Raw genomic sequence first — 13,780 nt, forward strand, 5'->3', positions numbered from 1 at the left:
ACCATTCTTATTGAACCAAAAATATCCACACTATGGTCAGATAGATTCTTAAATAATTTTTTTTCACACTTAAAACTCGAATTTCGGGACCTTAAAAATTAAGCATATACTACTTAAATCAACCACTCGTTAGTATCCATAAATTTTCATTTTATGTACATTTGATAATAGATATTAATTACAAAACATTCATTCTCTCATGTATGTTAAAATCACCGCTAATCAAATAATAAAATGTTATAAATATAGATTATAGAGTAATTTATATACTCTTTAATATGTATATTGGATTTGGAGGTGGCTAAGCCAAAGGAGCATATGTTGAAGCTATGATAATGGTGATGTCATGGGTTACATGGGAATAGGAATGACGAGGGATGGGAATTGGGTGGTAATGTATATTTTGAAACAATTTGACTCAATGAAACCAAAGGTGGACTTTTCCTTTTACAAAACTGGCAGGTTTTAAGACTTTCAACATATAATTAAATAATTCGCCTTTATAAAATCAAATAATTTCTTAGAGTGAAATAAATTTATTATATTATTTTTATTCTTAATGCATGTAATTTTATTATTGAAATTATTTTATGCTTTCCAAAAATAATTAAATTAATCAGTTTAGTTTATGTAATTTCCCCCCTTTTCGTACGTCAAAAGTATATATTTTTTAACTTTATTTTATATGAACTTGTTAAGATATTATTTTTAGTTCTTACTCTCTACTATCTATATTCTCAAATTAATTATTTTTGTGTGTACTATATTAATTCTTCTAAGAAAATTTACTAATTTAGTCTCTTTGTACATTTCCTTACAAAAAAATGACACGTAATTTTTGTTTCTAAATTTAATTTTTGAAAGTTATTCATGGTTACCTTTTTTTTATAATCTTGTATATTTTATTACGTGTTTCAAAGATTATTCTACATGAATTGCATTTATACGTTTTTCATAATGTTAAATATTTCTGTCTTAAATAATTTTTAGTTTATATTTTGAAAATTGAATTAAATTTAGACATATTCTTATAATACACAAAATATTTTCTAGTTATAATTGTTGTAAAGGAAAAATGCAACAGTTAATACGTATATCATACATTACATTGGAGTTTTAAACTTCCGTAATTTTTTTAGAAATAATCAAACGAAGATCAATTAAAAAAACTTAAAACTATAGTTGTAATATGCATAGCTAATTTATAATTCTTCATAGAAGAATACTTTAAGATTTTAATATTATATATATATATATATATATATATATATATATATATATAATTAAAACGAAATCATAGTTACTAGCTAGATAAATCTATTATTATATTATAAATTATAATACATAACTTAGAGGTAGGACTTTTACTCACTCTCACTTTCTTAATCGTTTTTTTATCAATTAACTAATTTTTTTAATATTTACTTTCTTTGTCTTTTAGACTTGCATTTAAAGCATTATTCAAATAATAATAAAAGTTTCCTCCAACTATCTCAAATTACTTTTTTTAGCCTTTCGTCTGTATTTTATTTTTTTGGGTGTATATTCTTTTGTTTTTCCTTGTCTTGATGTCTAAATTAAATTTAAATAATTAATTCAATTATCAACATTTAAAAAACTTTATGTCATAATTTAACCTAGCTATTTATTATATGTTTAAGAATATTTATTTATTAAACTCAGAAAATATAATTTTTTTAATATATGGTGCATACAAAAATATTATTAGTTACTAGTAGGGACAAAGGAGTAAGGATAGTATCCTGGAGAGGATATTATGCTCAAGACCACCAAAAAATGTATCTTTGACAACCTATCAATGATAAACGTTTCTTTCACCTTATAAAATGACGGTGCATATGCATTTTTTCCTCTTAAAAAAATTGATAGTGTAATTGAAATCTGGTCTCTTGAATCTCCAAAACCTTCAACCTTGTTCTTCCCTTAGATTAGGGGCACATATCACATATCATTCCTTCCAAATCTTCTCCTGAAAACAAAACCATGATGAGAAGGCGTTCCCTTGTGACTGCATCACCAAAACAAGGGTCCGTCTTCTTTGTTGGCCACGACAACAACCCAACAATTCATCCTCACACTCACACCCTTCTGACTCCATCACCAAAACAAGTCACAGAAAACCATAATCACTCCAAAACCTTCAAACCCAGTTCCAATCACAACAGGGTCAACACCTTGCACACTGGTTCCACCGTACAACATGTTGAAGCGGATGAGGCCGTTGAACTGGATGTGTTGTGGACGAAGATGCAGGAAGAAGCCAAACTCGATGTCACTGTGGAACCCTTTTTGTCTGATTACTACAACACTTCCATTCTCTCTCACAACTCACTGCAAACCGCGTTGGCCAATCACCTTGCCATGAAACTCAGCAACTCAAGCCTCCCAAGCAGCATACTTTCTGATCTTTTTGTGACGGTTTTGGAGACTGATAAATCCATCATGGATGCTGTGAAGAGTGATCTGAGAGTGGTGAAGGAGCTAGACCCTGCTTGCATAAGCCACGTGCACTGCTTCTTGAACTTCAAAGGCTTTCTGGCGTGCCAGGCTCACAGGGTGGCTCACAAGCTATGGCTTCAGGGAAGGAAGATTCTTGCTGTGACGATTCAGAACCGGGTTTCCCAGGTTTTCGCGGTGGATGTTCATCCGGGGGCTAGGATTGGAAGTGGGATTTTGCTGGATCATGCGACTGGTATTGTGGTGGGAGAGACTGCTGTGATAGGGAACAATGTGCCAATTCTGCATGGTGTCACTTTGGGAGGGACTGGTAAGGTTTCTGGGGACAGGCACCCAAAGATTGGTGATGGGGTGCTGATTGGTGCTGGAACTTGTATCTTGGGGAATATTAAGGTTGGTGATGGGGCCAAGATTGGTGCTGGTTCTGTGGTTATTAAGGATGTTCCTCCAAGGACTACTGTTGTCGGGAACCCAGCAAAGCTGGTAGGAGGGAAGAACAGCTCTGTTAAGTTGGATAAGATTCCTATCTTCACCATGGACCATACTTCACATATTGCTGACTTTTATGATTATTGTGTTTAGACTTTAGAGTGTAGTGTAGTGTAATGAAATAATCCTCAGCCATGTATGCTTCGCAGTTTTGTGTTTGGGATTTTAGGTGAAGTGATTTTGATTTTTGATTGGGGCTGTTTTTTTTTTACTATTTGAGTGTGTACAATAGCAGCAACGAGATTTGAACCTAGGACTTCATGTAGACTACTCAAATCTCTTAACCACTAGGCCAACTCTGGTGGCTACTGGGGCTATACTTGTTTGTGAGTAATAGAGAATTCATGTTATCCTGCTAACAATAATAAAAGCGAAAATAATAGTAACAGCCTAACAGGACCCCTTGATTACATGATGTTATTGTTGGGTATGTACAGAAGTTGTATTTATGTATGTATGATTGTGTTGTTGTAAGTTGCTGTATATGAATTTCGGTTTTCATTGCTTTCATTATCTATTCTTCTTGTAATGTTGCTTTTCCTTGTTGGAGATTAATGTGTGAGTGGTAATCTCTCTGGGCTGTAGTTTAATAAAATTAATGTAGATTGTAGGCCATGAAGATATATATTGGATGGTATGCACCTTAATGTTGATAAGGGTAGTGCTGATAGGCTTTTCAGTCGTGCATCCAGTGCTGTTCTTAGTTTGAGCACTCGTTTGGAATTTATAATTTTCAGATTGTTCAAATTTCCATTTTTTTTGTATAAAAGTCCAAGACTGGGTGTAATAAGAGTAAGAAAAGCCAGTTCTTTCAATCATCAACATCAAACCATCTTTGCAAGAGCTTAGGCAACATCAAATTCAGATCCTTCATGTTTATGTTATTAACCAAATGTGCACTGTTTTCAGAAAATATGATTTTATACTTAGTATGGTATTCCTTCAAAAAGTATGTTTATTTAGGGAAAAAAAAGAAGGAAAAAGAATGAATGGAAAGTGAGATGGTTTTAAAGGTTGTTTGATTGTATACTTAAGTGGAAGGAAAGAAAACAAATGTATATAAAATGACACAAATAATCTAAATAAAAAAAATGTATAAGAAATGAGGTTTTTTTTTTTTATAAAAAAGTATTTTTTTTAACCCATATATATCTCATAGGTTGAATAGGCCTACTTAGACCCACAAGCCTATAGACTTTTTTTTATAAGTGTATCATAAAATAAACTTTTAAACACTAAGGTTAGATTATATCTTAAGAAAATGTTGCTAAAATAGGTCATATAAATATAATGTTTTTCTTTGGTTTTTGGTTTTATGAGTTTTCATTTTATTGGATCGATTTGGAGATCTGCAATAGTTTTAAACACTCTTATTTGTTGATTTAGTTTTACGTAAAAAAATCATTTCAACTAAACATAAAACAACAACTCATTCAATTTGATTTGAATGCAATATCCAATTTGAAACAAGTAAAACTAATCTTTTTGTAACTTGTTTATGTTTTTTCCTTATTTTTTTTTCAATTTATTTTATGTTATACTTTAAAATATTTCTAATTAGACAAAGAACAAAACAATTTGATACGACGTAAAATATATATATATATATATATATATATATATATATATATATATATATATATATATATATATATTATTAAGTAATGATCAACTATTAAAAATAACGTTTAATTTTTATTAATTATTTGTAAAAATAATATATTTACTAATCTGAATCTAATGGAAAAAAATTCAGAGACCTAGTTAAAAATTTAGTAAAAAAAAAAGTGAGACCCGCGGGTCAATATAACAATTTTTTATTTGATCATTTTTCAATTTATTTATGAATTTGGCAGTTTAAAATAATTATTGGTTGAGACTTGAGATATTTTCTTGCAAAATATATAAGGAGTGATTTGCAATTTGTATAAACTTGTCACGTGACCCATTGTGCAAGTAATTGAGGGGGGGTATTTGATTGATAATCATTTGTATCGAAGAAAGAAGGGACCCAAATTTTAAGAACTTGGCTTTGCTTCCTTCAAAGTGAGGTCTCTAAGTTTCACTTTCTTTGCATAGGGCAACCTCCTTTCTCTGTGACTCTGAGTATCGTATCGTTTTATTATTATTTCTAATTCTCTCTTATCAGTATGTATTCAAAACCCTAGCTAGGTTTTTGGAGCTCCCTTTCTTTCTTTCCGATCCCACCGTCAAACTTGTCATTCTATATGCTTTGCAGGGTCCATTGAATATGTCTCCGTCGTTGGATCTTCCTCCCAAGGGTGGCTTCAGTTTTGATCTATGCCGAAGAAACGCAATGCTTCAAAACAAGGGCCTCAAAGCCCCAACCTTTCTCAAAACTGGCACCACTATTGTCGGTTTAGTTTTCCAGGTCTGAAATCATTCCCTCGCTCTTTTCATGTCTATTTAACCTAATTTTATCTTATTATCATATATGTATGCATCGCTGTGTTTTATTTGTTTTTCTATGTGTTTATCTTCCCTCTTTTTTCTTTGCTTCTTTATTGTGATTTTTTTATACCGAAATTGTGAGTGGGTTCCAATGGAATAATGGATACAGACGCAGGATGTGAAGTTATGGTTCGGCTTGGAATCTCGAATGAATTAGATAATTTGTTTTGGTAGATAGATGTCTGGCCTTGTGAGGTTTCGCTGTGCGGGTGAAGGAAGTTCACCTTATGTAAATGCTATAAGTTTGGTTGAGTTTGGTGTTAGTGTTTGGGAGCATTTGCTTAGGTTGTGAATGTTGAATTCTTTTTTTTTTTTTTTAATGTTAGGGCAATAGTTGGTTCTGAAGTTGTGCATTGTTTTATAGCGAGAATATGGGGAGCCTAGTCTGGCTCTGGATATCTTGATTTGTATGTTTTGAAAATCTACGTGACTGTTTTTGAACTCAATTTCTATCTGTAAAGTAGTACTTTTAGTCTATTACTACTCTCTCTTTTCTCTGAGAAATTTGATTGAGTTTTTATGCTAAAACTATCTTAAGTAAAATGTTAATTTTTATTCTAAAGTATATGGATGATTTTCCTTTAGAAACAATTGGCAAGAAATAAAGTCATAAAGCTCCTGCATTGATTTATAAATTTTGTAATATATAAGTGGCTACTTCAATAACTGCTAATCATATTGACCTCAGCAGTGGATATTGAGCATGGTTGAGCTTTTTTTCTTGTCTACATTGTTCCATCTAGCTGGGGAACAATCAACAAGGTTGTGATTTTAATGTTACAGCTGAGGTTTAATATGAAGATTTTGTATCATAAATTTGAAACCAAGTTGCTCTGTCTACAGAGTACAGACTGCTTTATTGTGAAACAGTCCACTAACTGGGAATTGTATCATTTGGTATTTGTGCTATTAATGAGACTGTTCATGGCAATATTATCTATTCCAAACAAAGTTTTATGACTTCATATGTTGATTGCATATTTATTTTTAATGTTTAATTTGTATATTGTAATCTAAAGCTGAAGTTTCCCACTTAATAAATCTGCCTCAGGATGGTGTCATTCTTGGTGCTGATACTAGGGCAACTGAAGGACCTATAGTGGCTGATAAAAACTGTGAGAAAATTCATTATATGGCACCCAACATATATTGCTGTGGAGCAGGCACAGCTGCTGATACAGAGGCTGTAACAGGTATTTGTTTAAAATGCATCTTTCTTGTTACACATTTTTACATTATGCCTTATGGATAGTTGCATATGGACCACAACTTTAGCTTTTGCTTTTGTTATTATTAATGTAGTAAAACTGTTGAAAATGAGAAGTTTGTTATTTACTGTAGACATGGTTAGCTCACAGCTGCAATTACATCGCTACCATACTGGTCGAGAATCAAGAGTTGTTACAGCGCTGACCCTTCTTAAGAAACACCTTTTCAAGTTGAGTTTCAGAACTTGCACATCAAGTGAATTTTCTCTCTGTATCAACCTCTGAATTTGACTCTTTTAAATTATTGTGCAGTTATCAAGGGCATGTCTCAGCTGCTTTGGTGCTTGGTGGGGTTGATATCACTGGACCTCATTTGCATACTGTTAGTTCATTGCTTAAAACTTTTCTTTTATGCTCAAGTTTCCTTGTTTTGGATGCCTATAGCTCAATTTCTCATGACTTGTTTTGCAGATTTATCCTCATGGGTCAACTGACACCCTCCCATTTGCTACAATGGGATCAGGTTCACTTGCTGCAATGTCTGTATTTGAGTCCAAGTACAAGGAAAGTTTGAGTGTAAGTAAGCATTTAAGGCTCACAGCCTCACACATCAGCAGAGCTCTTCGTTAGAGTATTTTTGAGGAAAGTCACCCTTAGAGGAGTGCATTTGATACATTGTTGTTAAATGGAGGTGCCATGGCGTGATGGGTTTTGCCAACTGCCTACTATTTGTGAAGGGAGGCCTGCTATGGTGGTGCCATAGACCACAATGGCATGCTTATATGGAAGAATTCTGGCCTTCCGCCATTGATAGCACTGATTTGATAATATTCTGTCAAAAGTTGTTCAATTTATAATAATTTCAATGGAACAATATGAAGCAAATATGTTAATTTCAAATCTAAATGTAAAAATTGTGCATTATATTTGTTATAATTGATACTGGTGGCGTTTGTAACTTTTTATCATGTTGAAATGCTGCATTTTGATAGAGATTTTAATTTGATATAAACATTTTGATGTGGTGTAGAGGGATGAAGGCATTAAGCTAGTTGTTGAGGCGATATGCGCTGGAATATTTAATGACCTAGGAAGTGGAAGTAATGTTGACGTTTGTGTGATAACCAAGGTGAGTGCTTTGATGCTCAATTGTGCAGGTTGTTCTTTGATGAGAGTCATCTAACTTTAATTTCTGCACAATTTTCTTTATTAATGCTTCACAGGGACACAAGGAATATCTCAGGAACCACCTTCTACCAAATCCTCGTACCTATGTCAATCCAAAAGGCTTTGATTTCCCCAAAAAGACAGGTTAGTTGCGATTTTCGCTAAATTAATATACCTGAGACTGCAATAAAACTATATTGTTTTGCTTAGTATTGTGTGTCAACCGTCAATAGTTTGTAATCTAGCATGACATAGTATCTCACCTTGTGAAAAATATGATAATCTTGGGAATTTGGTGTTGTGAAGTATCAAACTTAGATAATAGCTCAAGTTATACAAGCCCCTTTCAACTTGTTGCTATATGATTAAATAATTGACATTTGACAGAGTTGTCAATTTGACGTTCATGTTTTTCTGATTAAAGAATATGTTAGATGACTAAGATGAGTGCTCTTTAACTAAGGGTTGAGATGAGTGCTCTATTAACTAAGGGTTGTGTTACGGTGTGGATGAGTTTTGGGTCTTAAAAGACCCAATCCACGAAACACAAATATGATTATCTCTTTCCTTTTGAAGTTCCTATAACAAATCTACTCCACTTCTTATTGTTGTTGTTTTAACACAATGTTTACACAAATACACAAGGCTACATATAGTAGAGGCTGTATGCACATTACCATGCATGATGCATGTCATATACACAATTCCGTTAACTATTTAAAATAATAGATATTAAGGGTTTACTTATGCAGTCTTACAATTTAGGGGGTTGATTGCTTCAATTGGAAGCACAAGGAGGCAAATTACACATAATCCTAAGTTGAGGAGTCTTTCTATAATTTTTCCTAGATAATATACATCCGTGACATTTTTATATAAAGCAGAATTCCTATTGAGGGCTTGAGAAAATGATTGATCATTGAATGGCCTGCCCTTTCTGTGTTTGCCCGTATCTCGTGTTTCCTTTTTTATTTTTTTTATTCTAGCTGATTGATTAGGCAGTATGGAGAATATTCCTTTATAGAAATTATTTTAAATACTGTACTAATATACATTCTCCATTGCAGAGGTCCTCTTAACAAAGATTACCCCGTTGAAGGAGAAGGTGGAAGTGATTGAAGGAGATGCTATGGAAGAGTAACAATCGTTCCAAAAAATATTTGGTGTTTGAGTATAAAACTTGATTGTGCAATGGCTGTGATATTTAGTTATTGTACTTTCACAACTTTGGCTTTCATTACCAAAAATTATGTGAATTTAATTAGATTGTTGCAAGTTATTTCCTCAAATTTCTTCATTTGGTTGGATTTTGGCTAGAAAATGCTTAACAAAACATTAAATATATACAATTTGATTGATGAAAGATGTTACTTGTTTTGTTTTTTATTTTTCAAGCTTTATATAAATATAAATTGGTCTGAGATTAGCTTTGTTAGTAAATTGACAACTTAGACAGGCGTATTTGATAGCAAGTTGACAACTTTAGGAATCAATCTGTATAAGGGAGGGGTTTTATGTACAGGTGAAATACTATGCCTGCCACAATCTGTGTTGACAATTAGTTTTGACAGTAGAGTGGTTTTATATCGTTTTGTTCAACTTAATATAAGAAATTTGTGAAAAAAATGTAGATTAAATTCATCAAATTAAGATAGTGGAAAGAACAAAAGTATAATAAAATTATTGTTTGAGCGAGATTTAGGTGTAAAAGCCATTTATCTTTGTTTTTTTTAGAAAAGAGTGTAAATACCATTAGAACCTTTTTTTTAATGCAATACTATTAGAACTTATGTTATTGTTTTAGTAGATAATTTCTTTCAATTAATAACATATTAATGCTAATTTATAAATATTTTGAAAATTAAAATTATTTACAAAAATAGAGTATTGTATAAATAATGGTATTTCAATTGAATATTTAATTAAAGTAAAACTTATTTTTAATATGAACTACAATAATATTGACATTATCACTTGTGTCATGTACAAAAATTATCTTAACAATTTGGTCATTCAACATTCATTTATTTATTTTTGATAAATTCTAAAATAATTTGTCATTTGATATATGCATGAGTAGATAAGAAATTTTAAATATTGCTAACATAATTAAATCCTTTTTGGGACCAAAATTTTGTATTTACAAAAATAATTTAACCTAATTTAAATTTAGTTTCAATTGAGTCTTATTTTACTTTTGAATGAATTGGATGAGTTTTATACACGAACGGTTGGATGGTTAGTGAATCTAATTGCCACCCTTACTCAATATCTAACAAAAAAAAAATACCAGAACAGAACAGAGAAAAAAAAATGAAAATCAACCTTTTTATTTTTCCTTCTCTTACAATTAAAAAAATTTCAACTAAATAAAAGTCATTCCCATCTCCTTTCTCTTATTCCTCTTGAACGAAAAATATATGTGAAGGATGCAAGAGAACTATTTTTCTAAAATTAAACACCGCATTGTAACATGTACTAAACGTGTTAGTATAAAAAATGATTTATAAAGATTAAAAAAAACTCATTTTAATAGTTTCTTTTTAAATTTCTTATATCTCGAAGTATCTCGGAATGAATTAATTATCTACCCTGATAGAAAAAGGAAAAAAGAAAGACCACCTTACAAATAAAAAACAACACTACGAGCTTCTCCTTGCTCTTGGCTCTCGCTCCTGCTTTACTCTGTTTCTCTTCACTTTTTTTTTTTTTTTCTGTTAATCTCTCTCCATTTCTGATTTTATAGTGTGGGTTGGTGCGTGGGGGTGGGTGTGGGGGTGTGTGTGTGAAGATTCTCTCAAGGGCACAAGGTCTTTTTTTTTTTTCCTCCTTAAAATAATTGCATTCTTATTATCATATACCCGTTTCACGGTTACAATTTGTAATCTGATTTTCATCTTTTAATTTTGGTTGCAGTTCTGAATTTACGATCTGTTTTCAAATGTGGGAAAATAGACCCTTTGTCCTGCAAGTTTTCATCGTCTTTTTCAAATGGGTCTCCGCCTGAAATGTATGGGAAAGTTAAAGTTAATTCCTTTATGGATGATGCCTCCCATTCCCAAGACAATGCATTCAAATCGGAGGGCATGAGAAAGACAGTGCACGATGTCTGCCGGGTGTTGGACACATATCCTTGGGGGCCTGCCCTTGAGGATGCCTTCAACACGTTTGATGAAATGCCTCAACCAGAGTTGGTTGTTGGAGTGATCTGGAGATTGAATGATGTGAGGGTGGCATTGCATTATTTTAGGTGGGTGGAGAGGAAAACTGAACAACCGCATTGCCCTGAAGCCTACAATGCACTTCTCATGCTTATGGCGAGGACTAGAAATTTGGAGTACTTGGAACAGATTCTTGAAGAAATGAGTATGGCTGGATTTGGACCCTCTAACAATACTTGTATCGAAATGGTTGCTAGTTTTGTCAAGTTGCGGAAACTAGGGGAAGCTTTTGGAGTTATTGAAACAATGAGGAAGTTCAAGCTTCGCCCTGCTTATTCAGCTTATACAACGCTGATTGGTTCTCTCTCTGCAGCTCACGAAGCTGATCCCATGCTCACTCTCTTGCGTCAAATGCAGGAAATAGGTTATGAAGTAAGCGTGCATTTGTTTACCATGCTTATTCGTGTGTTTGCTAGGGAGGGCCGTGTTGATGCTGCTCTATCCTTGCTGGATTAGATGAAGAGTAACTCGTTTAATGCTGACCTTGTCCTCTATAATGTATGTATAGACTGTTTTGGAAAAGTTGGTAAGGTGGATATGGCCTGGAAATTCTTTCATGAATTGAAATCACAAGAGTCGGTGCCCGATGACGTGACGTATACTAGCATGATAGGGGTTCTTTGCAAGGCTGAGAGGGTGGATGAAGCTGTAGAGATGTTGGAAGAACTTGATAGCAACAGGAGTGTTCCTTGTGTTTACGCTTATAATACCATGATAATGGGTTATGGTTCAGTTGGGAAATTTGATGAAGCATACAGCTTACTTGAGAGGCAAAAGAGAAAGGGATGTATACCTAGTGTAATTGCATATAATTGCATCCTGACTTGCCTTGGAAGAAAGGGAAAAGTTGAGGAAGCACTGAGAACCCTTGAAGAAATGAAAATTGATGCAGTTCCCAATCTTTCATCCTACAATATTTTAATTGACATGCTTTGTAAGGCAGGAGAACTTGAAGCTGCCCTGAAAGTTCAGGACTCCATGAAAGAGGCTGGCTTATTCCCTAATATCATGACTGTAAATATTATGATTGATTGACTGTGTAAAGCTCAAAGACTTGATGAAGCTTGCTCCATATTTTTAGGATTGGATCATAAAGTTTGCACCCCTGACTCAGTAACATTTTGTTCACTCATTGATAGCTTGGGCAGACACGGCAGGGTGAATGATTCCTATATGCTTTTATGAAAAGATGTTAGATTCTGGTCAAACTCCAAATGCAGTGGTGTATACATCCCTTATTAGGAACTTCTTCAAGTGTGGTAGGAAGGAAGATGGTCACAAAATCTATAAAGAGATGATGCATAGGGGTTGTTCTCCTGATCTGATGCTCCTTAATAATTACATGGATTGTGTTTTCAAAGCTGGTGAAATTGAGAAAGGTAGGGCTTTATTTGAAGAAATAAAGGCTCAGGGTTTAATTCCTGATGTTCGGAGCTATTCAATTTTAGTTCATGGTCTTGGGAAAGCAGGTTTCTCTAAAGAAACATACAAGTTGTTTTATGAGATGAAGGAACAAGGACTGCATCTGGACACCTGTGCTTACAACATAGTTATTGATAGATTCTGCAAGTCTGGTAAGGTCAACAAAGCTTACCAACTACTGGAGGAAATGAAGACAAAGGGTCTCCAACCTACTGTTGTAACTTACGGTTCTGTCATTGATGGACTTGCCAAAATTGACAGGCTGGACGAAGCATATATGTTATTTGAAGAAGCAAATTCAAAAGGTGTTGATTTGAATGTTGTGGTCTATAGTAGTCTTATTGATGGGTTTGGGAAGGTGGGAAGGATTGATGAAGCATATTTAATTTTGGAGGAGTTGATGCAGAAAGGTCTGACTCCAAATACATACACATGGAATTGCTTACTAGATGCATTAGTGAAAGCTGAGGAAATTGATGAAGCTCTTGTCTGCTTCCAGAACATGAAAAACTTAAAATGCCCTCCCAATGAAGTAACTTAAAGCATTATGGTAAATGGTCTTTGTAAGGTTAGAAAATTTAATAAGGCCTTTGTGTTCTGGCAAGAAATGCAAAAACAAGGGCTAAAACCCAATACTATCACACACACCACCATGATTTCAGGACTTGCAAGGGCTGGAAACGTTCTAGAGGCAAAAGACCTCTTTGAGAGATTTAAGTCAAGTTGGGGCATACCTGATTCTATGTGTTATAATGCTATGATAGAAGGATTAAACAATGCCAATAAGGCAATGGATGCATATATACTTTTTGAGGAAACTCGACTTAAAGGTTGTCATATATATAGCGAAACATGTGTTGTTTTTTTAGATGCGTTGCATAAGGCAGACTGCCTTGAGCAGGCAGCAATTGTTGGTGCTGTCTTAAGGGAAATGGCAAAGTCTCAACATGCGACAAGATTGACTTGAGAACAGGATGTATATATGTTGTATTGGTACCAGAATAGAAGTCTGGCTTCTAGACCAAATTAAGTGGTGGTATTCTCAGAAAGTTCTTGCCTCAATACCCGTTCCCACTGATCAGGCAAATTGAGTCAAAACGTGAAATTTTCAATGTCCCCAGTTCTTTACAAGGGCCATAAGGATGATTTTTTTATTAACATTAGATTTTTTACATTAATTTATTTATCAAGGATGATTGAATCGATGAAGCGCCTGTTTATCTTAGCATTTAAAAATGTTTTTTATGCTTTTTAATAAATAAAAAACTTGTGTTTTAATATAAATTTATGATTAAGATCAATTTAAATTCACATATTAATTAC

At 33.4% G+C, this 13,780-nt stretch overlaps 2 protein-coding genes and 1 pseudogene across 4 annotated transcripts; all 3 read left to right on the top strand.

The window, feature by feature from the left end:
* Positions 1–1,807: 1,807 nt before the first annotated feature.
* On the top strand, positions 1,808–3,477 carry LOC100806181 (serine acetyltransferase 1, chloroplastic). The gene has a single exon (XM_003544619.5). It carries the CDS (start codon positions 2,005–2,007, stop codon positions 3,058–3,060), a length of 1,056 nt encoding a protein of 351 aa, XP_003544667.1. The 5' UTR covers positions 1,808–2,004; the 3' UTR covers positions 3,061–3,477.
* A 1,465-nt stretch (positions 3,478–4,942) lies between these two features.
* LOC100808133 (proteasome subunit beta type-7-B) lies at positions 4,943–9,177 on the top strand. 3 transcript variants are annotated; one of them, XM_014767108.3, is made up of 9 exons: positions 4,943–5,018; positions 5,207–5,359; positions 6,491–6,632; positions 6,781–6,877; positions 6,960–7,029; positions 7,119–7,223; positions 7,678–7,776; positions 7,871–7,958; positions 8,882–9,089. In XM_014767108.3, exons 2-9 carry the CDS (start codon positions 5,219–5,221, stop codon positions 8,953–8,955), a joined length of 816 nt encoding a protein of 271 aa, XP_014622594.1. In that variant the 5' UTR covers positions 4,943–5,018; positions 5,207–5,218; the 3' UTR covers positions 8,956–9,089. The 3 variants fall into 3 exon arrangements, with proteins under 3 accessions (XP_014622594.1, NP_001347345.1, NP_001347346.1); NM_001360416.1 differs by having other exon boundaries at positions 4,967–5,115; positions 8,882–9,177; NM_001360417.1 differs by having other exon boundaries at positions 4,967–5,073; positions 8,882–9,177.
* A 774-nt stretch (positions 9,178–9,951) lies between these two features.
* Positions 9,952–13,665, top strand: LOC100809570 (pentatricopeptide repeat-containing protein At3g06920-like; annotated as a pseudogene).
* The last annotated feature ends 115 nt before the right edge of the window (positions 13,666–13,780 follow it).

This window comes from Glycine max, chromosome 14 (assembly GCF_000004515.6).
Source record: "Glycine max cultivar Williams 82 chromosome 14, Glycine_max_v4.0, whole genome shotgun sequence".
In the NCBI taxonomy this organism is placed as follows: domain Eukaryota; kingdom Viridiplantae; phylum Streptophyta; class Magnoliopsida; order Fabales; family Fabaceae; genus Glycine; species Glycine max.